This window comes from Microcebus murinus, chromosome 9 (genome assembly GCF_040939455.1).
Source record: "Microcebus murinus isolate Inina chromosome 9, M.murinus_Inina_mat1.0, whole genome shotgun sequence".
In the NCBI taxonomy this organism is placed as follows: Eukaryota; Metazoa; Chordata; class Mammalia; order Primates; family Cheirogaleidae; genus Microcebus; species Microcebus murinus.
Genome location: NC_134112.1, coordinates 14,174,046 through 14,201,006, shown reverse-complemented (window position 1 = coordinate 14,201,006; position 26,961 = coordinate 14,174,046). Strand labels below are relative to the sequence as shown.

Genomic DNA, 26,961 nt, shown 5'->3' with positions numbered 1-26,961 from the left:
CGAAAGAGCGAGGCAAGAAGGAGGGGTTGTGGAGGTTAGGGTCCAACCAGCAAGTCCCGTTGCCCTCCCTCCTCCTGACGAGGAGAGGAGAGGGAAGGGGAGGAGCAAGCCGGGTCCGGCCGCGCACACCAGGAGCCTCCTCGTGGAGGGGGGTGCGGAGGAAAGGGGTAGCTCCGCCACCTCTGCTTGCGGCGGCGAAGGAAGAAGAAAGTCAGGGCCCGTGCCCGCCGCCACAGACTCAGAAACGCCCCCCGCCCCATCTCCCCGGAAACAGCCCCCCGCCCAGCCCCGCACACTCGCTGCCCTAACCGTGAGCCGCAGCCCGGTCGCCCCCGCCTCGCCCCGCCCCGCCGCCCATCCTCGCGGGCCGTAGAGTGCGCGAGGCCCTAGGCCGGGAGTTGTTGTCAGGCCCAGGCCACTTCCGAGGCGCCTGCGGTGTGTCGCCGCCACCACAGGAGGACGACGTCGACGTGAAGGAGGAGGCGGCGGAGGCGTGTTGTTGTCTCGCCCACTCCCCTCCCCTCAACTCGCACCCAACGTCAGGGCGCGATGGAGTGAAGCGGCGACGAAGGTGGTACTTCCGCGTTGCGCTGCTGGAGCCAAGAGGGCGGCCGAGGCCGCTCCCCCAACCCCGGGGGCACTTGGAGGACTCCGGACTCCCCCGCAGGTCAGCGCCGGGCGCATCTGGTGTTTTTACTGCCGAGGATAGGACGACGACGAGCGCGATCGGGAGCTCTGCTGCCTGGATTCTTCCTTCCCTCAGGCCCGGAGGCCGCTGCGTACCCCACTGTGACCTGGAACCCAGGGACCCGAGTCCCAACCCGGATTATCGTGGCGCGTCTCCCCGGCTGGCCCTGGTGCTCGGTGTCCCTCCGCCGCGGCCGCTGTTCCCGTTTCCGGCGGAGGAGATGGCCAGGATCTGACCCGAGAGGAGGCCGCACCCGCGCCGCGCTTTGCGGCGGGCCCTAGGCGATGCCGAGCAGCTCGGACACGGCACTGGGGGGAGGCGGGGGCCTGAGCTGGGCGGAGAAGAAGTTGGAGGAACGCCGCAAGCGAAGGCGATTCCTGTCCCCTCAGCAGCCGCCGCTGCTGTTGCCGCTCCTGCAGCCGCAGCTCCTGCAACCGCCGCCGCCCCCGCCGCCTCTGCTCTTCCTGGCTGCTCCCGGCACGGCCGCCGCCGCAGCCGCCGCCGCCGCGGCCTCCTCCTCTTGCTTCAGCCCGGGCCCCCCTCTGGAGGTCAAGCGGCTGGCGAGAGGCAAGAGGCGCGCAGGAGGGCGGCAGAAGCGGCGCCGCGGGCCCCGCGCCGGGCAGGAGGCGGAGAAGCGTCGGGTCTTCTCGCTGCCCCAGCCGCAGCAGGACGGCGGTGGCGGTGCTAGTAGCGGCGGGGGTGTGACCCCGCTGGTGGAATACGAGGATGTGAGCTCCCAGTCCGAGCAGGGGCTGCTGCTGGGGGGGGCCAGCGCGGCAACGGCGGCGACGGCTGCCGGGGGAACGGGGGGTAGCGGCGGGAGTCCGGCCTCCTCCTCCGGCACCCAGCGGCGCGGGGAGGGGTCGGAGCGCAGGCCCCGCCGGGACCGCCGCAGTAGCAGCGGCCGCAGCAAGGAGCGCCACCGCGAGCACCGGCGGCGGGATGGGCAGCGCGGGAGCAGCGAGGCCTCCAAGTCCCGCAGCCGCCACAGCCACAGCGGCGAGGAACGGGCCGAGGCTTCCAAGAGCGGCAGTAGCAGCAGCAGCGGCGGCCGCCGGAAAAGCGCCTCGGCCACGTCTAGCAGTAGTAGCAGCCGCAAGGACCGAGACTTGAAGACCCACCGGAGCCGGACTAAGTCGTCCAAGGAGCCGCCTTCGGCCTACAAGGAGCCGCCCAAGGCCTACCGGGAGGACAAGACCGAGCCCAAGGCCTACAGGCGGCGGCGGTCCTTGAGCCCGCTGGGCGGCCGGGACGACAGTCCGGTGTCCCACAGGGCCTCCCAGAGTCTGAGGAGCCGCAAGTCCCCCAGCCCGGCAGGAGGTGGCAGCAGCCCCTATTCTCGGCGGCTGCCGCGCTCCCCAAGCCCTTACAGCCGCCGCCGCTCCCCCAGCTACAGCCGCCACAGCTCCTACGAGCGGGGCGGAGACGTGTCCCCCAGCCCGTACAGCAGCAGCAGCTGGCGCCGTTCCCGCAGCCCTTACAGCCCAGTGCTCAGGTGAGTCCCGGGGTTTTGTCCGTTTGCTTTGGCTGCGCTGGCCAGAGTCCCTAGGAGGCAGGGAAGTGGTGCTCAGACTCCTTGAAACCATCCAGGTCCACCACCTACACTAGAGAACACAACTTGAGACGGGGCTTCAAGTAGGGCGAGGCATTTTCGCGCGCCTGTGACACCTTTCAGGGGGTCGAAGGGACAAAGCAACTTGGCAGACGAACTTTTCTAGTTCTAGAAGGGAAGATTTCTAAGAAAGAATCCAAAGTTTTAGACTTGTTGCATTAATATATTAACAGGTGTCTCTCAACTGCTCTTTGCTTTTCCGGCACAGTTTGGGTAAAAGTAGAAGTGGTTTAAGTTGTCTTAATTTTGAAAGTTTTATAAAGAGGCATCATTGTTGGAGATTTAGGAATGGACTGCAGCTTCAGGACTAAAATTGTACGAGGGAAATCAATCAGGTGCTGATGTCAGAGTTAGGTATGGATTGCAAATATTTCATATGATTAATACAGGCATGGGAAAAGCAGCCGTTCTGTAAAGTTTATTCTTTTAATATGTGAAAAAAGCTTATGTGCAAGCTGATAGTTTAAAATTCAGAAGATACTATTTAGTAATCTTGTATAGGATAGTATTTTTACCTGATCTTTTAAAGCCATAGTTTTAAAAAAGTAGAAATGATAAGGTTGTGGTTTCTCTGTTGGTTTGTGATGAGACCGAGTTGCTAAAAACAGATCTAGTTGGTGTAACCCAGTGTAACTTAGTACATTCTTGTACTAATATAAATCTGTAGCTGCTTACTTTAACTAGACTTTTAAATATCAGTGTCTTTATTCAGAAGTCTTTACTATAATTTAGTTAAATTGGAGTAAAACTTATATGTAATTGTCACGCCTTTCTTGTAATAGAATACTAATGTGTGCCTTGATATATATTTATCCATTAAGCAAAGTGAATTAAAAACAACTTTCCAATATTTTGTGAGCTCTTATATTCCTTGACATGTTTGGAAATTCAAGGCCTTGTATTAGGATATTGCAAAATGACATTTGGATCACTGTTTTTCCTATTAGTCTTAGTTTTCAGCAATGCCAAGTGGATGCTAAATATATCTAAGTAAGCATTATGTTGAATGTCAATACAGTACATGAATGCATCTATAAAATTAGCAAATCTCTTTAAAGTGTCAGCCTAGTAAATGTAAAGATGTGATGTGTGCAGAGCTATGAGTGTGAATTTTTCTTTAGACCAAAAACAGTTGTATAAATTTCTTCATTTTTATGTGCTGAAGCACACTTTAAAGTTCTAGTTGATGCTTTAAATGAAGAATATCTATCGCCTTTGAAAACTTGTTCACCAATTTTCTGTGTTTTAATTATAATATTTTAGGGTTGCCAAAAGGTTTGTATTTTTTTGCAATTGAATTTGTTTTTCAAACTAATTCTGTTAAGTTCCAGGACTTTAGGTAGCAATTTTCCGGGTGTGATGCAATTTTAAGAATGGATTTTGTTTTTATCAGGGTTTTTAGTTGCTGGATTCTTTTGCAAGGTTCTTTATTACATGATAGCGGTAGTGGTATGTATTTTTTTTTGCGTGTCTATATTGTATAGTAGTGGTATGTAGGATTAACTATACTCACATTTAGCACATATTTCTTGAGCATGTACTGTATGCCAGATGCTGTGTTAGGTACTGGAAGATAGCAGGGAAGAAAGACAAGTCATTACCCTCATGGAGCTTGCATTCTAGAGGATCATTCATTACTGAATCTTTTCATGGGGTTTATATTGACCACCACTATTTCTGATGCATTGGATTTGGAAGAAACTTTAGAATATATTTGCCAACATTGCTGACAGGTGGTCATTTGGTATGTGCCTGAGTGCATCTAAAGGTGGAAAGCAGGTTACTTTGAGACAGTCTGTTCCTTTAGATTTGGGACTTGAGTTCTAGTCTTGGTTTGCCCAGTTTCTTAGCAAGATCCTTGGAGACTTAGTTTCCTGACCTGTAACAGGGATATACTTGGTTTTTTAAAAAATTATTATTTCAAGAATCAAATGAATATTTGTCTTTTGTGAAGTGTTTAGCCTTACAGAAATATACAGTGATTGAATTATTGTTGAATAGCTTGAATTGTTAGAGTTCTTCATATCTTGAAACATATCACCTCCGTGTCACTTCTACCCATTGCTCCAAGTTTAACCCTTTGAAATGGTCCAGAGCACACTTGTATGCCAGTTCTTTAAAAATGTAAAGACAGTTTTCATGTCTTCTGAGTCTTTTCTTCTCTAGGCCAAAAAACTTTCATTGTTCAAAAAGTATAGTTTTCTGATTTTTCACATTATATCTAGGTTGTTGAATGTTCTGCTTAAAATGTGGGGCCCAGAATTAACAGCTTAAATAGTTGATTGAAAACTTAAGATTTGTAAATACAAGAAATGTGTTGTTACTGTTTAGGAACAATTAATTGAACTCAATTGTCCAGCCGAATGCAAAATTTTATTTACTTTTAGAATTTACTAATAGTAATTGTGGTGGGAGGCTCATATTTAATCAATACACTGCTGCATTGTGAGCTCCATGAAGGCAACTGGCCTGTCTAGCCCACTATTGTATTTCTAGTGGCCAGCATTGTATTTGGTGCAAGTATATTCTTTTCTTTTCTTTTTTTTTTTTTGAGACAGAGTCTCACTCTGTCACCCAGGCTAGAGTGCCGAGGCGTCAGGCTAGCTCACAGCAACGTCAGACTCCTGGGCTCAAGCTATCCTTCTGCCTCAGCCTCCCTAGTAGCTGGGACTACAGGCATGCACCACCCTGCCTGGCTAATTTTTTCTATATATTTTTAGTTGGCCAATTCATTTCTTTCTATTTTTAGTAGAGACACTGGGTCTTGCTCTTGCTCAGGCTGGTTTCAAACTCCTGACCTTGAGGGATCCTCCCCCTTCGGCCTTCCAGAGTGCTTGGATTACAGGTGTGAGCCACTGCGCCCGGCCACAAGTATATCCTTAATAAATTACTGTTGAATAGCTAAATGAAGGGATGATGGAGTTTACTGAGCATACAAAATATTTTTGTGGGCTTGGATTTTACATGCTTCCTTTAAGTAAGTATTTAATAAAGACCATGTGTTCTGTAATATGAAATAGTGTGGTCCTTTTCCAGCTCACATAGACCTGGAAATAATGAATTGTCAATATAGATATTTTTAAGGAAATGCATACACATTCGAAATTGTATTGAAATCATGATATAAGGATTTTTTTTGGTGTCACATCCTAGAATAAATCTTCATTCTAGTGACTTCTGCTTCACAACCTGCTCTTTGCCTTCATTTGTATCTTTGGTTCTCAGTGCATGCATTTCTTTTCTTCACTTCCTTTTTAGTACTACCCCTGTGTAATCTGTTTACCATATTTTTTTACTACTTGGCTTTTGGGATGTGGAAAATCAGATAATCTTGCCGATTGGCCCTGTAATAAATGTGAGTGTATTGAATAGAGGGGCTGTTTAGGAAAGGAAGGGGATGGTACTGATTGTAGTGTTTTACTAAGTGCCCGGCATTGGTAAATACTTAACATAAATTCATCCCCCAAACCTGTATGATAGTTCAAAACATTCTCATTGATAGACTGGGAAATAGAAACTCTAAAAAGTTCTGTGATTTGTTCCAAGGTCAGTGTGGATTCAAACCCTAGGCTGATTCTTAAAGTACATGCTCTTAATATTAGGCATGTTGAGCCTCATCTGGCATTCAAGGGAGCTGGCCACCTCCCACAATGACCTATTTTGCTGAAATTCAACCCCTGTTTGGGTATTTATGTGTCAATTTCTCTTCCCTGGCCATTGTTGTTCAGCATTTTGAGGATTTTTAAAGATGAGTTCTTCTAAAGATTCTTTCAGCTCATTTGTCTTTTATTAATTTGTAGTTTTATGAACAATGAGGAGATTTAAGTCTTGTGTATGTCTTTTTTACTTTGTCTTTCCATTCCAGCAAGAAGGGTAGAAGAAGGTTTTAATATGGAATAATACCAAGAACGTGAGACTCTGAAAGAGATGGGTGGACCCTAGATATAAATAAGTGAAATTATGAGTAGTGACTTGTCTATTATAATATATGGGGTACCTTGTTACAGATTAGTGTTTTGTCCTGAAAACTAATGTTCAAAAATACGTGAAATGAAGATATTCCAGAATGAAAAAAAGCTGTCACTCTTAAAATGCTACTGATTTGATATATACTTAATAGAAATGTCATGAATATCCCTAGATGAATGAAAATTTTGACACTTCTTTAGGATACTAGAATAAGTGCAGAAACCCTCAGAAGGAGATTGAAATTTAGATTTACTGTTTTAAGTCTCCAAAGCTGTAATCATTTCTTTTTTTCCCCTCTTTCCCTCTTTTTCCAGCATATTATGGGGGTACAAATGTTAAGGTTACGTATATTTCCCTTGCCCCCTCTCCTCCCTTGAGTCAGAGCTTCAAGCATTTCCATTCCCCAGTTGATGTGCATCACACTCATTATGTATGTATGTACCCATTCCCTTCCCACCCCACCTGCCCGACACCCAATAGATGTTACTCCCATATGTCTACTTATGTGTTGATCAGTTAATACCAATTTGCTGGTGAGTACACGTGGTGTTTATTTTTCCATTCTTGAGATACTTCACTTAATAGAATGGGTTCCAGCTCTATACAGGAATATATGAAAGGTGCTATATCACCATTGTTTCTTATAGCTGAATAGTACTCTGTGGTATACATATAGCACATTTTATTAATCTACTCATGTATTCATGGGCACTTCAGTTGTTTCCACATCTTTGCAATTGTGTATTGTGCTGCTATAAACATTCTCTAGTGCAGGTGTCTTTTCATAGAGTGACTTTTGTTCTTTTGGGTAGATGCCCAGTAATGGGATTGCTGGATCAAATGGTAGATCTACTTGTCTTGCTTTAAGGTTTCTCCATATTGCTTTCCACAGAGGTTGAAGTAGTTTGCAGTCCCATGTAATCATTCCTTTCATTCTGAGAAGATACTCTTGTGTTTTGCTCCTTCTTTGATAAAACTTTACCTTCCGTTTACCTCTACTCAGTCCTTATTACATTTCTTTCCTCTAACACTAATATTTAATTCCCTCTTTTCCATTTCCAGCACGCTAGTTCAGAATTTGAACTAGGCTATCCTTTTTAATTGGTTAGACTTCCTATTACAATGATCATTCAGTTCATTATCAGAAGCATTTCCTTAAAATCTTTGTTAGATTATGTCACTTGAATTATATAGATTTAAGATGCATTGTCAGTTAATGCCTTATATGATCTGGCCCCATACTATCAGAATTCTGTTTTCAGAGGCACTTTTATTTCTCTGTATGTTTACAGTGCTGTTCTCTTGGCTTGAAATAGTAAGAGATGCTCTAAACCCTCTTTTCTTCTTCTCTGTCTCTGGCTTTGCATTCAAAACCAGCTCAAATCCCACCATCTTGAAACCTTTCGCCATCCATCTAGAAAAAGTTAATTCCCTTTCCTTTGTCCCCACAGCACGTTGCTTTATCTTTGTGATAGGGCTTTTAAAAATTTTATTTAATACACGATGTTACTTGGCTACATTTGTGTTTTCCCTACTAGATTGTAAGCTTCTAAAGGACACATTCCAAAATGTATTTATTGGTGTTTTTATTTAAATATACTTTTCTCTACAGATTAGTGCAAACCAGTCTGCATAGATACCAGTTGTATCTCTAAACTTGCTTGCTATTTTGATTCACATATACTATAGGATGGGTCAAGTATTAATAATTGTTTTGATTTATAAGGAGAAAATTAAGAACCTCCCTCTTCTAACTAGTTTCTACTTTAATGGAATGAGTAGAGGATGGTGGGAGGCACTTTAGTGTGAATAGAATAAATTAATACCTAGTTTATATTTGCTCTCTTGTACCGATTAAAATGGTCTGTTTTTCTTTGTGAGTTTGCATTTATCTTTAAGAGAGAAAGTTTGTAGCTATTTCTGAAAAATCAATTGAAAGTGAATATTGCTTAATATTCATATTTAAGATAATTTTAACCTTTTATTCTGTACCTTTTCTGTGAATATTTTAGTTATTGTTATTTTTAGTTTGGGTTGGCTTTGTTTTATATAGAGAGATTTATAAGCTTTGAAGTGAATCTTGGAAGCAAAAGTATCAAGCTAGAATCAGAATCATTACTTGTTTGCAGTGATTTTGTTCCTTGAATTTCTGCACATCTAAATTTTGTGAGAATGTACTGTTCTTAATATATTTGGAAAATGAAATGGATGTAAATTAGAGGATAAAATATAGGTAAGAACTGGAATTTAAATAAAATGAAAATGAAAAGAGTAGTAAGAGGAACTGAAAATGGTAGTTGGGCTGCATGTCTCCCCACTTTTTGTTTCTGCATTTTCAGTTGCATGGGGCACTTTCACTGGGATATTTTATTGACACTCTGAATTCAATTCATCTAACATTAAATTAATTAAATTAATTATTTCATTTCTTTTTATGATATGGCTCTTTGTTATTTTTCATATGTTTGCAAAGATAATAGAGGCTCATAGTAGAAACTTTCAATTAGTACGGAGAAGTGTGAGAGATTAAATGCCCCCTTAAATCCAGCTACCTGAGATGATCACCCTTGACATTTTGATGAACATTTTTTTAGACTTCTTTATGCATATATGTACAAGGACTTATGATTTTACATAAATGAGGAATACTACAATGCTGTTTTGTACCCTATACTTCATAGTACAATCAATGTATTTTTTCTGTTAGCTCTTGTCATTCTGTTGTATAAGTGTAGCACAAATTGTTTGGCCAAATCTACTTTGATGAACGCTTAGGTTTTTCTTTTTTATTTTTGCTGTGTGTGTGAATATATATATATATATATATATATATATATATATATATATATATATAGCAGATGTGTTTTTGTGCATTTGTTACATTATCTCCTCTAGATTGGATTTCCTGGGGGATAAAATTATTGAGTCAAAGATGGTATACACATTTGTAATTTTGATACACTGTCAAATTGCCCTTCAGAAGGCTTTTATCAGTTTATATTTTTCAACGTGTGAGTGCCCATTTCCTCAGTTTGACCAACAGTTAAGAGTTGTCACATGTTCCATTATTGTTTTTATTTGCATTTCTTCGATAATCTAGTAAGGCTAAATATATTTTCATCTACTTAGTGGATGTTCTCATTTCTTTCTTTTTTTTTTTTTGGAGACAGAGTCTCACTGTGTCACCTGGGTGGCATTAGCCTACCTCATGGCAACCTCAAACTCCTGGGCTCAGGCGATCCTCCTGCCTCAGCCTCCTGAGTAGCTGTGACTACAGGCATGCGCCACCATGCCTGGCTAATTTTTCTATATAGTTTTAGTTGTCCAGCTAATTTATTTCTATTTTTAGTAGAGATGGAGTCTCATTCTTGCTCAGGCTGGTCTCAAACTCCTGACCTCAAGCGATCCTCCTGCCTTGGCCTCCCAGAGTGCTAGGATTACAGATGTGAACCACTGTGCCTGGCCGATGTTTTCATTTTTTGATTGACTTTTCTGTTGTTTTTCTTATTAATTTGTAAAAGTTGCTTGTGTATTACTTTTTTGTGACATTAGCAAGTATTTTTGACGAGTTTGTCTTTTAGCCTTATTTATGTAATGTTTTGTTTTAAGACATTTTTGATTTGTCTGTGTGTGTGTGCATGCGCACATGTGTTTTAAATAGCAGTAGTTTCTACAAGATACCCAGTGTCAAAACTTTAATAGTACTTATCTCTTCTCCCTTCCAGTACTAATGAATTGCTTGTTCTGTAAGTCTTTTTGCAGTGATCTTTAGTTCACTCATTTATTTTGGAAACTCTCTACTCTGGGGCCTTACTATTGGGTCTACTTGACTTTGGACTTTTCCTCTTTGAGCCCCTCTTGCTTGCTGCATTCGAATTAATCCTAAAAATACCACTATGATATTATCATTTTTATATAAAACATTTACAGAATCAAAATTATTTTCTTAAAATTATTTTTATTGACAATTATGTTTTCTTTTTAAATTTTTATTTGTTATTTATTTATTTATTTATTTGCTTGTTTTTAGTAGAGATGGGGTCACACTCTTGCTCAGGCTGGTCTTGAACTCCTGAGCTCAAATGACCCTCCTGCCTTGGCCTCCCAGAGTGCTAGGATTACAGGCATGAGCCACTGTGCCCGGCTCAAATAATTATATATTTATGGGGTGCTGTGTGATGTTTCGATTTATGTTTACATTGTGGGGTGATTAAATCAAGATAATTATGATGTCTATCACGTCACATACTTATTTTTTTTGTGGTGAAGATACTAAAAATCTACACTTTTAAGTAATGAAATTTACAGTACACTATTTATTGTAGTCATTCTGTACAGTAGATCACTAAAACTTCTTCCTCCAAACTGAAACTTTGTACCCCTCCATTAATATCTCCTTTTCTCCATCCACCCCTGTTCCCCACCTTTGGTAACCACCATTCTAATCTCTATTTTTATGGGTTAAACTTTTTTAGATTCCACATATAAGTGAGATCATGTGGTATTTATCTCTTACAAATGACAGAATTTACTTCTTTTTAAAAGCTGAACCACATTTTCTTTATCCATTCATCCAGTGATGGACACCTAGGTTGCTTCCATATCTTAGCAATTGTGAATAATGCTGCAGTGAACATGAGAGTACAGTTATATTTTAGGCATACTGATTTTAATTCCTTTGGTTGTATACCCAGAAGTGGGTTACTGGATCATATGGTAATTCTGTTTTTATTTTTTTGAGGAATCTCCATACTATTTTCCATAATGGATATACTAATTTATATTCCCATTAACAGAGTACAAGAGTTCCCTTTCCTTTACATCCTCACCAATACATGTTATCTTTTGTCTTTTTGACACTAGCCATTGTAAAAGTGTGGGGTGATAGCTCATTGTGGTTTTAATTTGCATTTTCCTGATGATTACTTATGATGAGCATTTTTTCATATAACAGTTGGCCGTTTGTAGGTCCTCTTTTGAGAGGTGTCTGTTTAAGCCCTTTGCCCATTTTTTGATTACATTGTTTTCTTTCTGTTGTTTTAACTCCTTGTATATTTTTAATATTAGCCCTATATCAGATGAATGTATGGTTTGCAGATATTTTCTCCTGTCCATGTGTTTTCTCTTCACTCTGTTAATTGTTTCCTTTGCTATGCAGAAGCATTTTAATTTGTTATAGTCCTATTTATTTTTGCTTTTGTTGGCTGTGCTTTTGGGGTTACAGCCAAGAGATGTTTTCCCAGACCAATGTTGTGGAGTTTTTCCCTTATATTTTCTTCTAGTAGTTTTTACAGTTTCAGGTCTTAGGTTCAAGTCTTTAATCCATTTTCAGTTGATTTTTGTATTGTATATGGTATGAGATAAGGATACAGTGTCATTCTTCTGCGTGTGGATATCCTGTTTTCCCAGTACCATTTATTGAGGAGGCTGTCCTTTCCCCCTTATATTCTTAGCATCTTTGTTGAGTATCAATGGACTGTAAAAGCATGGGTTTATTTCTGGGCTGTCTATCCTATTCCATTGGTCACTTTTTTTTTTTTTATGCCAGTATCATACTGTTTTGATTACTATAGCTTTGTAATAGGTTTTTATTTATTTATTTTTTGAGACAGAGTCTCTGTTGCCCTGGCTAGAGTGCCGTGGTGTCAGCCTAGGTCACAGCAACGTCAAACTCCTGGGCTCAAGCAAATCTTTCTGCCTCAGCCTCCCAAGTAGCTAGGACTACAGGCATGCGCCACCATACCTGGCTAATTTTTTCTATATATATTTTTTGCCAATTAATTTTTCTATTTTTAGTAGAGACGGGGTCTTGGCTCTTGCCCAGGCTGGTTTTGAACTCCTGACCTTGAGCAGTCCTCCTGCCTTGGCCTCCCAGAGTGGTAGGATTATAGGCATGAGCCACTACTCCTGGCCTAGATTTTTAAATCAGGTAGTGTGATGCCTCCAGCTTTGTTCTTTTTTTAAATTTTTTTTTATTTTTTTTAAGACAGAGTCTGGCTTTGTTGCCCAGGCTAGAGTGAGTGCCATGGCGTTAGCCTAGCTCACAGCAACTCAAACTCCTGGGCTCAAGCAATCCTTCTGCCTCAGCCTCCTGAGTAGCTGGGACTATAGGCATGCACCACCATGGCCAGCTAATTTTTTTTCTATATATACTAGTTGGCCAATGAATTTCTTTCTATTCATAGTAGAGACAGGGTCTTGTTCTTGCTCAAGTTGGTTTCGAACTCCTGACCTTGAGCAATCTGCCCGCCTCGGCCTCCCAGAGTGCTAGGATTACAGGCGTGAGCCACCGTGCCCCCCTTTGTTCTTTTTGCTCAGGATTGCTTTGGCCCTTCCAGGTCTATTGTGGTTTTACTCAGATTCTTGAATGGAGCATTTAAGGCTCTCCAACCCAACCAACCCATACTACCCTGATCACCATACTAATTGGATTGTTTACTGTTTTATAAACATGGAATTGTAAGCCCCTGTATCTTAGTTTCTATCCTTCCTTCTGGCCAGTCTTATTTGTTCATTCATCCAGCCTTTATTCAGATGTTATTTTATCTATGAAGCCTTCATTAATTTCATTCAGAAGTGATTTTTCTTAATGACTTTAGCACTGAGAAGACTTTGTGAATATTTATTATATCCAGGCTTGCATTAGATGTGTCTGGTTCCTTGACTCCCTACTTCCTCTTCTAGGTGCATTTGTCCTTTGGTATCTGTTGGGAATTGATTTCAGGACCTCTCTCAGATACCAAAATCTGAGGATGCTCAAGTCTCTGATATAAAATGCCCAGTCTTTGCATATAGCTTATGAACTTTCTCCTAAATATGTTAAATCGTTTCTAGATTATTTATAATACCTAATACAATGTAAATGCTGTGTAAATGGTTATTGTATTGTTCAGGGAATAATGACAGGTAAAAACGTCTGTACATGTTTAGTACAAGTGGAATTCTTTTCCCAAATATTTTTGGTCTATAGTTGGTTAAATCCACAGATGCATAACCCATGAATATTAAGGCTGACTGTATATTGAACATGTTTCATCCATTTGTGTTTTAAAAACAAATCATTTTTATTGAGGTATAATTTACATACACTCAAATTTACTAGTTTTAAGTGTGCAGTTGAATGGGTTTTGACAGATAGGTGCACTTGTGTAACCGTTATCACAATCATGATATAGAATGTTTCATTTGCACCCAAAAGTTCCCTTGTTCCCCTTTACGGTCAGTCCCCTATATCTACCCCTGGTCATTGGCAGCCACCAATTTGCTTTCTGTCACTGTAGTTTTACCTTTATTTATATGGATGGATAAATCAATCATCATACAAGTGTATAGTGTTTGGTGTCTGGCTTTTTAGATGCTTTTGAGATTGATCCATGTTGCATGTCTGAATGGTTTGTCCTTTTTTATTGCTGAGTAATAATTCATTGTATAGATATATCATAATTTGCTTATTATTCAAAGTTGATGAGCATTTGAGTTGTCTCTAGTTTTTGGTCATTAGAACAAAGTTACTGAACATTTGAGTACAGTGTTTTGTTTTTGTTTCTTTTGAGTGAATAAATAAGGAAAGGGATTGCTGTGTTGTATGGTAAGTGGATGTTTGGTTTTCTAAAATGCCGAGCTGTTTATAGTCAGTAGTGTTTGAGCATTGCACATGTTTCACATTCTTACTAAGACTTTATTTATTTATTTTTGTCAGTCTTTGGTTTTAGCCATTCTAGTGGATGTATAGTGGTATCTCATGTTTTTTTGGTAACTCGCTAATGAATGATTAATAACGTTGAACATCTTTACATATGCTTGTTTGCCCTTTTGTTTCGTGTCTCAGAATGTTTTGTCCATATTCTTTGTGAATTAGTTTGTCTTACTGAGTTGTAAAGAGTTCTGTACGTATTCTGGACAGATACGTATTTTGCAAATATTTAGTCCTCATTCTGTTTTCCTTAACAATAATTTCAGAGAACGGAAGTTTTAAATTTTAATGAAAACCAATTTAGCATCTTTTCTTCTATGATTTTTGCTTTTGTGTCCAAAAACTAAAACAAAACTTACTTTGCCTAACCCACAGTCATAAAGATTTTCTTTTTGGTTTTACAGTATGTATCTTTCATTTATTAGTAGGTATGTATGTATGACAGAGTCTCACTCTGCTGCCCTGCCTAGAGTGCTGTCGCATCAGCCTAGCTCACAACAACCTAAAACTCCTGGGATCGAGCGATCCTTCTGCCTCAGCCTCCTGAGTAGCTGGGTCTCCAGGCATGTGCCACCATGCCCAGCTAATTTTTTTTAGTTGTATATATTTTTTGTAATATATTTTTTAGTTGTTTAGTTTTTTAGTTTAATGTAATATATTTTTTAGTTGTCCAGAAATTTATTTCTATTTTTAGTAGAGACGAGGTCAGCTCAGGCTGGTTTCGAACTCCTGACCTCGAGCAATCCTTCTGCCTCGGCCTCTCAGAGCACTAGGGTGACAGGCCTGAGCCACCACGCCTGGCCTATTGGTCTCCTTTTATGTGTGGTTAACATTACAATAGCATATTTCCATTTTCTTCCTCCTTTTTATTCGTCATATGTTTTATTTCTATGTATATATGACACATGTATGTTGTATAAACATTAAATTCAAAATGAGAAGAGTCACTAACATTTACTTATTTACTTTTCAAATGCTTTTGATTCCTTTATATAGAGCCAAGTATCTATGTAGCATCATTTTCCTTTGGCCAGAGGAATGGCTTTGAACATTTATGCAGGTCTGCTATTTTGTATATCTGAAGAAGCCTCCATTTTGAAAGATAATCTTACTGGGTATGGAATCCTATATTGACATTATTTTTTCCTCAGTATTTTAATTTGCTCCACTTCTGACTTGCATAGTTTACCAAAATTTCCATAATATTTTGTTTTTGCTTCTGTCATTGGAATGTAAGCACTGTGACGTTCTTTTTAATTTTAGCTCTCAAGCACCTGCTAGTGGGTACCCAGCAAGTGATATTAAATTGATTTGGATAAGAAAATCACCACAGGTTTCAGCACCACAGGATTTTTTTAAAAACCCTGTTTGATTAGGTTTTAAAAAACCTGTTGATAATAACAAGGACTAATATTAGACTACGAACAAATTTTTAATGACCAGAGAGAGACTAATCAAAGTATGTTCCCTTGTGTAAATCAAGTACCAACTCCCTTCTACTCTTCTGACCTGCTATTCTTTTTCTGTCTTCAGAAACGTATCTGAGGTTATGGTTCAGTGAAACATGAACACAAACATAGAATTTATGCTCAGTGGATTAGAACTTGTTTGCCTGAATAATTTTGCAAAACCTCAGCCATGTGGGTTTTTTTACTTTTAATGTGGCATAAGAAACATTGAAGAATTTTATGGTTTTAACACTTACTTTGATCCATTTTTAGTTAGATTTTGTGTATGTTGAGAGAGAGAGGTCTAACTTCATCTTTTGTGTATAGATATCCAGTTGTTTCAGCACTGTTTGTTGAAAAGACTGTTCTTTCTCCATTAAATTGTCTTGGCTCATTTGTTGGAAATCAATTTATCATAAATGGGAGGGGTTGTTTCTGGACTCTGAAATCTATTTCACTGACTTATATGTCCATTCTTGGACCAGTACCACACAGTCTTGCTTACTCTAATTTTGATAATTTTTGAAATCAGGAAGTATGAGTCTTCCAACTTAGTTTTTTTTAAAGATAGTTTTGACTGTTTGGATTCTTGCATTTCCACATGAGTTTTTAGGATCAGCTTACCAATTAATGTAAAAAAGCAGCTGGGATTTTGATAGGGAGTACATCGACTCTAGGTTAATTTGAGGAATATTGCCATTTAACATTAGATCATCTGTTACATGGGCATGGGATGTCTTTCCCTTTATTCATATTTTCCTTAATGTCTTTCAGTATGTTTTGTAGTTTTTAGGATACAAGCCGTGTACCTTTGTTAAATTCTTAGATTTTATATCCTTTTAAAGTCTATTGTAATGGGAATTGTTTTCTTTTTTGGGGGGAATTATTTTCTTAATTTCATTTTGATTGGTCATTGCTTATATATAGATAGCATGTATTCTGCCACCTTGCTGACTCATTTATTCTGATTTTTTTTTTAGTGGATTCATTTTCTATGTACAAGATTATATCTTCTAAAAATAGAGATAGTTTTATTTCTTTTTTTGTTCCATTGTGGGTTCCTTTTATCTCTTTTTTTTCCTGATTGCAATGACTAGAACCTCAGTTACAATGTTGAACAGAAATGATAAGAGTATACTTCCTCATCTTGTTGCTGATCTTGGAGGGATCATTCTCCATTTATTTAGTCTTTTGCATTCAGACTTTCTCCATAAAGTGGTTGGCAGTGGATTTTTCATAAATGCCTAGTTTTATTTTTTAGTCAAAAATAGTGACTTTCCTTCAAAATCTAAGTTTTGGCATCAAAAAAATTCTGGAATACCTTGGTTGATCCCCATATACATGAGCAGTTATAACTATCCATTACTATTCTAGGGGCTATGAAAAGAGGAAATCCCCTATTTTGCGGTATGTGTGTAATGATTTGCTACATTGGTTTCTCATATATCATGCCTGCAGAACCATTTGAACAATGTTTTTTTTTCCCTTTGGAGACAAGAGTCTCACTTTGTTGCCTGGGCTAGTGCCATAGCATCAGTCTAACAATTCACAGCAACCTCAAACTCCTGGGCTTGAGCAATCCTTCTGCCTCAGCCTCCCCAGTAGCTGGGGCTATAGGCATGTGCCACCATGCCTGGCTAATTTTTTCTATATATATTTTTAGTTGTCCAGCTAATTTCTTTCTATTTTTTAGTAGAGACAGGGTCTCACTTTTGCTCAGGCTGGTCTCAACTCCTGACCTCAAGCAATCCTCCCGCCTCGGCCTCCCAGAATGCTAGGATTACAGACATGAGCCACCACCCCTGGCCTTGAACAATGTTTTGTAATGACTAAAATGTGAATTAATGTTGGAATGATGAGAAAGGAGCAGTCATGTGATGATCTAAGCATCCCAGGAAAAGAAAACAATATGTGCTAAGGTACATATCAGGAAAAAGCTTGATCTTTTCTTTTTTTATTTTTTTTTTGAGACAGAGTCTCACTCTGTTGCCCTGGCTAGAGTGCCGTGGCATCAGCCTAGCTCACAGCAAGGTCAAACTCCTGGGCTCAAGCTATCCTATTACTGCCTCAGCCTCCTGAGTAGCTGGGACTACAGGTATGCACCACTAAGCCCAGCTGATTTTTTCTATATGTTTTTAATTTGCCAATTAATTTCTTTCTATTTTTAGTAGAGACAGGGTCTGGCTCTTGCTCAGGCTGGTCTCGAACTCCTGAGCTCAAATGATCCGCCCACCTTGGCCTCCCATAGTGCTAGGATTACAGGCGTGAGCCACTGCATCCAGCCAAAAAAGCTTGATCTTTTCAAGAATCAGAAAAGAGGCCAGTGTGGTTTGAGTCTAGTAAATAAAGGAGAGTATAATAAAGATGGGAGGCAATTTAGATCTCGTGGGTCACAGTAAAGAGTTGTATTTTTATTTTAAATGGAGTTAGAAGCCATTGGAGCGTTTTTTTTAGGCGAGAGCATGGTATAATCCACCTTTTGTGCTTAAAAGACAGAGGTAAAGTACAAGGTGGTATGTGACAAGTGCAATGTGATTTCAGACAATGTGGGGGGGGAAGTTACAGATGAGATCAGATTTTTGCTTGACACATGAAATATAGATAAGAATTAAACAAATTGGAACGTGGGGAGAGATAGTGCAGTGTAGCAGCAACAATAGTGCCTGGCTTTGAATTGGAAGGTTTGAGCTTTTGAGTGTTGACTCTACCTCTCCGTAGCTCTTAGCTCTTGATCTCTAAATTTCTTTACCCTGTTTCTTAGTTCCCCCACCTGCTTTCTCTATACTTTGGTTGCTAGGAAGAGCAAATCAAATGTGAAATCCCTATAAACAAGTTTTGTAGACTGTAAGGTTCAGCCTGGTATATAGTACTGTCCCCCTTAATCTACAGGGATATATTCCAAGAATCCCACTGGATGCCTGAAACTGCTGATAGTTCTGAACCCTAAATATACCATGTCTTTTCCTATATGTACATACCTGTGATAAAGTTTAATTTATAAATAGGAACAGTAAGAGATTAACAATAACTAATAAATAAAATAGAATAATTATAACAACACACTATAATAAAATTATGTAAACATGGCCTCTTTCTTTCTCTCTTCAAAATATTTTATCATACTATAGTTTGGGTGACAGAAAATGCTGAAATAGAACCGTGGTTAAGTGGGGACTACAGTATGGTATTTGTTTATTCACTAGAAGATTGCCATCTGTATGGTGTTATGCTAAGGGCTGTAGAGTGATGCAAAAATGCTGTGGCTCACTTTGGGAGGTCAAGGCCAGGGGATGGCTTGTGCTTAGGGGTTGGAGGTTACAGTGAGCTTTGATGATGGCGCTGTACTCTAGTTTAGGCAACAGAGTAAGACCTGTCTCCAAAAAAAAAAAAAAAGAAATGAGACCCGGTTTCTGTTCTCTAGTGGACAATGTGGTAAATATCTAAAATACAGAATTAAGAGAGGTAGATCATAAGAAGGATGCAGATAAAGTGCTAGGGGCATTCACAGAAAGGAGAGCTTGCTTGGAGTTGGTGGTGGTAAGGCTTTATGAAGAAAGAAAGACCCTTGCACTAGGCCTTGAAAGATAGGACTTTAATAGAAGAAGGAGGGGAATCGGATATTCTCAGGCAAATCTGTGGGAGCAAAGGCATGGAAGCATTGGGCAAATTCAGTACTTGATAAGAAAAGGTAGGTTAGGACCAGACAGATCATGCAGCACCTTGATACTAGGCTAGGAAAGGTGAATTCTTCTCAATAGGAATATTGTCAGCAGAATATTTAATTGTACAATATTTATTGAGCATCTGCCATTGCCAGGTTTGTGCTGCAAGTCAAGGCTATGACTTTGACAGTGATCTCAGTTTATTGGGGAAGAGAGATTATCTAATTATTTTCATTCTAATGAAATATAAATAAAATGTGATGGGATCATAGGACAAGGATCATCTCTAGCTGCCTGGCATAATAAAGGAAGGCTTTATTAGAGGTGGTAGAAATTGTGTTGCGATAGGAAGTATTCCTTTGACTAATAGATAAAAGGAGGTGAAGAGAGGAATATGAGGGAAACATTCTAAGGCCTGGCACTTCATGTGGCTTTGAATGCATGTCAAGGCTGAAGGTTTTGGTAGAGGGATAATTATTTAAGTGGTTGTATGGAGAGTACATTGGAAAAGTAGATTTTAGATGGGAACCTGGTTAGGAAACTATTGTGTTAGTCCAAGTGAGTGATAATGTATGACCTAGTATGGAATAGTAGCTATGGGGATTGGGAGCATGGAAAATTGGAGAGAGAGAGATGCTTAATATGTAGAATGGGCAGGGCTGGGAGACCAGTTGGATGTGGGAGAATGAAGGAAAGGGACCACTGGAATGTATTATAGAATGACTTCTAGGTTTCTGCAAGAATAGGGGGCTATTGCCTGAGAATAGGGTATATTTAAGAAGAAAGAGTGGATTTGGAATGGAAGCTAAACAGCCATAGAAGTAAGAAAATAATTTTGAAAAAGAAAGGTAGTAGAAATGGTTAGAAAGTGTTTTCAAGGGAGTAGTCAACATTATCATCACAGACATTGATTTTTTTTCTTTCTCTTTCTTTGAAAAGTAGGTCATTGGTCACCTCAGTAATTTTGGTGCGGGTATAAGCCAGTTTCTAGTGACTTGAGAAGTATGTAGGGGGATGAGAATTTGGCTGTAACTGAAAGGAGAGATAGACAAAGATACAATATCAAGATATCATCATTTGTTCTCTTTTGTCTTATTGTCTGTTTTTAAAGACCTTAGACACATGAGTAATTTATTTCTTCAGGGGAAATAGCAAATGGACAACAAAGGGTAATGGGGTAAGCCAGCCATAGCCATAGCGTTGCCTAGTATAGTGCCTCTCGAACTTTAATGGGGATCTTGTTAAAAGGCAGATTCTGATTCAGTAGGCCTGGTTTGGGGTCTGAGATAGCATTTCTGACAAGCTCTCAGTTGATGCTCTTGCTGCCATACTGTGAACTTCATTGTGAGAAGTAAGGCTCCCAATAGTATTGGATCCATAGCATTACAGTGGAATTAGCCTTAGACAGGAAGAGGGACACCTTCTCTCTAAGATGAGGTGGAATGTAAGGTAGATGGAGACATAGATTAAGTTTGAGGGAAGAGAGATACCTGATAGTCTTTCTTCTGTGAAATAGGAAATAAAGCTATGTTATGAGAAGACCTTGGGAGTGGGGTTATGAGCTTGATGAAAGTAGTGAAGATTTGGAATAGGAGGAAAGTGAGTGAATTTGGGACGTGTAATCACTCAACAGTGAGGATTAGTTTGGTTATGGTGTGTGCAGAAATAATTGGAGCAGGGAGAGACTAGATATAAAGAGCTCAGGGTTCTTTTTTTCGGGGGAAGGGGAGTGGTATGGTAGCTTAGGGGAGAGATAGTGAGGTCTAAAATAGAACAGTGGCCTGAGTAGTAGGCTAAATAATGCACCTCCTACCCCCAAAAGATGTCCCTGTCCTAATTTTTTGGAACCTATGAATACGATGCTTTACTTGGCAAAAGGGACTTTGCAGGTGTGATTAAATTAAGAATCTTTTAGATGGTGAGATTATTCTGGATTAGTTGGGTTGGTCCTATGTGATCATAAGGATTTTTATTAAAAGGAGGCTGTGGTGATCAAGATAGAGAAGGCCATGGTGATGATAATAGAAACAGAGGGAGATAGGAAATGTGATGGAAGCAGAGGCCCAAGTGATATGGGATTATGAGCCAAGCAATGTGCACTGCCTATAGAAGCTGGAAAAGGCAAGGAAACAGATTCTTCCAAGAGACTCCAGAAGTACAAAGCTCTGCTGACATGTTGATTTACTGAATTTCTGACCTCTAGAACTATAAGATAATACATTTATATTGTTCTACACTGCTAAATTTGTGGTATTTTGTTATAGCAGCAATCTGAAACATTCACAAGGTATGGGTGTAAGGGAATACAGAGTTAGAATCAATAAAATGAGATAATTGATAGGATGCAGTATAGGAACCAGGAAAGTGAAATTTCTAGTGTGGGTAAATGGGTAGAAAGTAGTGAAATTAAAAATAGAGAATGGCAAGGATTAGATGTTAGAGGAAGGTGTATTCCTTTTGCCTGTCGTAATTTCAGGCCTTGGTGGACATAATGGGAGCAGTATTTCGAGTCTAGTAGTATGGATTAGACAGGGTAGAGGAAGATTTGAAAGAAGGAGATGAATTTAAGAGGCTTCCACAGTTGCTGTTATATTTAACCACAGTGCTGTTATATATAATTAACAGGGCTGTTACAACAACATTACATGACAGAGTACATGGGAACATAGTTTTGGCTGAGAAGATGGTGAAAGGGATGATTGAAAGAGAGATAGGTTTTTGAAAAAATACCACTTTTGTGTAGTGCGTTTCAGTTTGGGAAGCATTTCCATACTTTTTGAGGAGGGTTAAGTTTTGGAACGGACAGAACTGCTATTAGCATGAGAAATAAGCAAGGTAGAAATTTTAGGCTTAAATATGTTGTGGATAGTGGCTACTGTATTGGACATCACATGTATAGAACATTTATGTCATCCCAGAAAATTCTGTTGGATGGCACTGTTCTGTAGTATTTTTTATAATGCGAGGTTGGAGTAAAGTTACAGTAAAATTTTTAGGAAAGGGTATTTTCAAATTAGGCACAATTTTCAGAAGATCTGGACTCATGGAGAGACTGTGTGTTAATAGTGAAGTGAACAGTATACCATGCTTTCTGTCCAAGAGACACTAGTCTAATTAACAGTGAGGCTGGGTGCTGGTGGCTCATGCCCTGTGATTCTACTGTTTTGGGAGGCTGAGGTGGGAGGCTGACTTGAGCTCAGGAGTTCAAGACCAGCCTGGGCAATAGTGAGACCCTATCTCTACAAAAAATTAAAAATAATTAGCCCACTGTGGTGGTGAATGGCTGTACTCCCAGCTACTTGAGAGGCTGAGAAAGGATGATCGTTTAAGCCCAGGAATTAGAGGCTTGTGAAACCCTGTCTCCAAACAAATCCCTCCCCCCAAACCCCTAGTTTTTATTCTTATACTACTTTGTGTTGTGTGAATTTGGGAAAACCTCTTGGAAACATATAAATAGAAAGGTCTCTTAACTTCTTAAAGAGGTCCTATAACATCCTTAAGATGTTAAAACATTATAAAAAAGCAAGAGGCTAGGCATGGCGGCTCAAGCCTGTAATCCTAGCATTCTGGGAGACCAAGGCAGGAGGATCACTCGAGGTCAGGAGTTCGAAACTGGCCTGAGCAAGAGCGAGACCCTGTCTCTCCTACAAATAGAAAGAAATTAGCCGCACAACTAAAAAATATATGGAAAAAATTAGCCAGGCATGGTGGCACGTGCCTGTAGTCCCAGCTACTCGGGAGGCTGAGGCAGAAGGATTGCTTGAGCCCAGGAGTTTGAGGTTGCTGTGAGCTACCTGATGCCACGGGACTCTAGCCCAGGCAACAGAGTAAGACTCTTGTCTCAAAAAAAAAAAAAAAAAAAGCAAGAAACAGCTAATATGTGCTTATTATAGATTGAACAATGTAGGAATATTAGGAAACGTTTTTAGAAGGAAGAAAAATCTTATCTGTAAAACGAGTTTGGACTTGCTATGTATCTCCATTTCAATTCTTTTAGTAAAATACATTATCATGGTATAATTCATTATATAGTAGTAGAGAGAGATGTATTTCTCTCTTACCCTGGACTTTGTAAGCCTGAAGTATTAAATCGTAGTCATAATAACTTGAATTATTCTGATATTTAGATTCCCAAACAACATAGTTGTGTATAACATACATATGAGTTGTATATACAAACATATGTTATAAACAGTAAATACATTGTTGAAATTTATTAGCAAATATATGCCCAAGAGAATGCAAGTTTACCAGGGCATGAAATAAATAAGAAGGAACTATTGTAGAGAAATAGAGGAGATGGAGAGAGAATGGAAGTTGTGTCTAGAATAATTCAATTGGTATAGTGATCAAATACCATAAAAACATCATTTCCAAAATGTCTTTTATAGAACAAAAATTTCGTAAGTCTTTACTAATACCACTCTTTCTTATTCCTTTTTGAACAAAACCATGAGACTTACAGATAACCTCTCTTATTCTGATTCTATCTAGAAGAGAATAATAATAGTCCAGAGGAATTACTTGTGTTGGGATTTTACTTACTATCTTTTTATCTCTTTTCTTAGGTAAGATTCACTGATCATAAATCTCAGTTAAATATAATTCATGTGTCTGTATGAAATTGATGACCAGAATCTTGCCAGTGTAGGAAAGGTGATTTAGGGTTTAAGAAAAGGCTTGCTTTCTAAGCCTTCTGTGTTATTACCTTTGAAGATGAGATGACAGTCTCTTTGCTTTCTCCTGCTGCTTACCTTTCTATTGCTCAGACATTGATGAGCAGGGGATAGAAGCATGACTTATATCAGACTTGTTTTGAGTACCAACAGGGGATAGAAGCATGACTTATATCAGACTTGTTTTGAGTACCAACAGTGTCTGAAAGGAGAGGAAATTAAAAATGCAGTTGAGTGTTTCATATAATGATACTTTTGGTTCCTATGTTGAAGTTATCCAAGTTATTCCACGACCACTTTACAATTACTTCACATTTAGCCAAACATTTCCTCTTATTTCTATGAATAATTGTAAACTTATTGGTGATTTTAATGGTTGATGTATGTAAATAGTTATATTAGAATGTTTCCTAAAGCAGTGTTCCCATTAATCTAGAGTAATCTTACATAAATCTTGATGGTAAAGTATGGGGTTTGTTTGAAACACTAGCTTAATGCTGAGCATTAGTTGGCCCTCAGTACCTACTTGTTTTTGAAAGAATGAGGGAGAAGTTGAATTTGCATTTGAATCTGTGTTAAACTTAATCATCATTTTGTTTTTATGCTAGAATTGTAGAATGTTTCTAAACACTTTGTCTATATTGTATTAATGTCAACCCTAAACAAAAATTTAAGTTCTTTCTTTCTCTGCCATTTTAGGTATGGATTCCTAGGAATTTCTTTGCTTCATTTGCCCTCTCTCCATAATTTCTACAAAATTTCAATAAGAGCTATCTCCTTGGCAGTGTATTAATGTGTTAATTGTGTTAAACCACCTATTTTAGAGTAAAAAAAATGTGAGTTTAATACCTGGCATACAACTAGATCAGTCAAGGTTCTGGAATCCAACGCAGATGATTTGAGAGACTTTAATGAAGGGACCGAGGTGGGAGAGGAGGATTGAGGGAACCCCAAAGGGTTGTTTTCACTAGCAACAGGGAAGCCCAAAGGGGCAAGAAAAATATAGTGCTAGGGGAGTCTGGTGTGAGCTGTGGAGAAGAGGGTGCCTCACAGGAGCCATGATGGTGGTGAAGAGATTCAGCTTCTGCCAGAAAATGTGGTCAAGAGGAGGGAGGGAGCTGGGAAGAGATAATCCACCGTTTCTCTGCCTCCAGATCTTTTGCCAGTAGCAGACAGCACTGGAACCCAGAAGATGCCTCTGTCTTTGTCAGCATCCTTGGGCCAGAATAGGGCAGAAGGGTATTGGGTAATAGGGTAGTGGTGGCAATAAGGTAATAACCAACACAGCTATTAATGAGTGTGGGACTGACATCAAGTAACATAATATTTTAGTCTCAATTTCTTGTCTGTTAATTGTACATACTTTACTGGGTTGAAATCGGCATTAAATGAGATAACATGTTTTTGTAAGTTACTACCATGTAGTACCTTTATCTTGTGAGTATATTTTTAAAGTTTTGATAAGATATGGATTTGAAAAGCTCAGCTTCATTTCGATTGGTGCTGTGCTACATTTGTTTTGTAGGAACTTTAGTTGCCACCATATGTTTAATTATGTTAATTTTTGTGTTTTTCAATAATTTTTGAAAAGCGAATTATACTCTCATTATTATTAAGTCATTTCCAAGATGCAGTTTTTCATAATTTTATAAGAGCCAGGAGCCTAAGTTTTAGTTCAGACTATATGACTATGGCATAACACTCTGTGGGAAGTATGTTTATTTTACCTCTCTGTGCTCTCCCCTTTGAGAAATTGGAGTAATAATGATACTTTCCTAGTAAATGTTTGATTTTTTTTTGTGCTAAAATAAAGTAATAGTTGTCAAGCACTTTGAAGATTTATATGTATATTAGTTTTTTTTACTATTGTTCATTTTGAAAACTATTAGAACTTCAGATTAAGAATGGATGTATGATATTTATTTTACATTTTCTGTATGAAATTATGAAGATCACAAGACATTATCTTGTATATGTGTGTTTATACGAGTAAAGTGATTATGCTTATGTGTAAGTATTTTAGTCAACGTGTATGAATGTAAATTTTTTAAAAACTATCTTTTGAAGTGAATCCTCAGAGACTCTTTTTTAATTGTCTAATGGGAAGTTTTGTCTTTTTCACTCTTAGCACAGACAGATCACTGCTTATTTTTGAATTTATGGGTGAAGGTGGTTTTAGATGTAGAAACTATCTTTCTGGTAGAAGATTGGTCAGACTACCTCTACCACTGGTATAGCCTTATTGCCTACTTCTATTTTCTGAGGCAACAGTGATGCCTTGTCACATTTTCATCCTAATTTTGTTAGCATTCATAGACCAGAGCAAGATTAAGATAATCTGTTTTCAAGAAGACTATAGCCACAAGATAATATTCTTTAAGGCACCTTTTGTTTTTAATACTCCTTCCAAAAAGAGAATGATTTTGAAATTCAGTAAGTTTCTATTTTATTTCACTGACTTGAGTTATCACTGTCTTTGTAAATTCCAAACTGAATCTTGCTGATTACTGACTAAATCTTAATTATTTTCCACCAGACGGTCTGCCAAATCCCGAAGCAGAAGTCCATATTCATCTAGGCATTCAAGATCTCGTAGCAGGCACAGGTTGTCTAGATCCAGAAGTCGTCATTCTAGCATTTCTCCTAGCACACTAACTCTGAAGAGTAGCCTGGCAGCTGAATTGAACAAGAATAAAAAAGCACGGGCAGCAGAGGCAGCAAGAGCTGCAGAAGCAGCGAAAGCTGCAGAAGCAGCAAAAGCTGCTGAGGCCGCCACCAAAGCTGCAAAAGCCTCAAATACTTCTACACCTACCAAGGGGAACACAGAAACTGGTACCAGTGCATCACAAACAAACCATGTGAAGGATGTGAAAAAACTTAAAATTGAGCATGCACCTTCCCCCTCAAGTGGTGGAACTTTAAAAAATGACAAGGCAAAGACAAAGCCACCTCTTCAGGTAACAAAGGTGGACAATAATTTGATTGTAGACAAAGCCACCAAGAAAGCAGTTGTAGTTGGGAAGGAGAGTAAACCTGCTGCTACAAAGGAGGAACCAGTATCTCTTAAAGAGAAAACCAAACCACTTACACCAAGCATAGGAGCCAAGGAGAAGGAGCAACATGTACCTTTAGTGACCTCTACATTACCACCATTACCTTTGCCTCCCATGCTGCCTGAAGATAAAGATACTGATAGGTAAGTGCAAAAAAGTT

The 26,961-nt window shown here is 39.4% G+C and overlaps 1 protein-coding gene across 4 annotated transcripts in view; it reads left to right on the top strand.

Moving 5' to 3' along the window:
* Nucleotides 1–26,961, top strand: part of CDK13 (cyclin dependent kinase 13) — a 111,409-nt gene continuing 84,448 nt past the window's right edge. For 2 of the 4 annotated variants that reach the window (XM_012752273.2, XM_076006290.1), the window contains exons 1-2: nt 2–2,183; nt 26,285–26,944. In XM_012752273.2, coding sequence (XP_012607727.1) covers nt 973–2,183; nt 26,285–26,944 — 1,871 coding nt within the window. In that variant the 5' untranslated portion in view covers nt 2–972. Of the gene's footprint in view, nt 2,184–26,284; nt 26,945–26,961 lie in introns of all 4 variants that reach the window. The other 2 variants (XM_076006289.1, XM_012752275.2) reach the window with 2 other exon arrangements.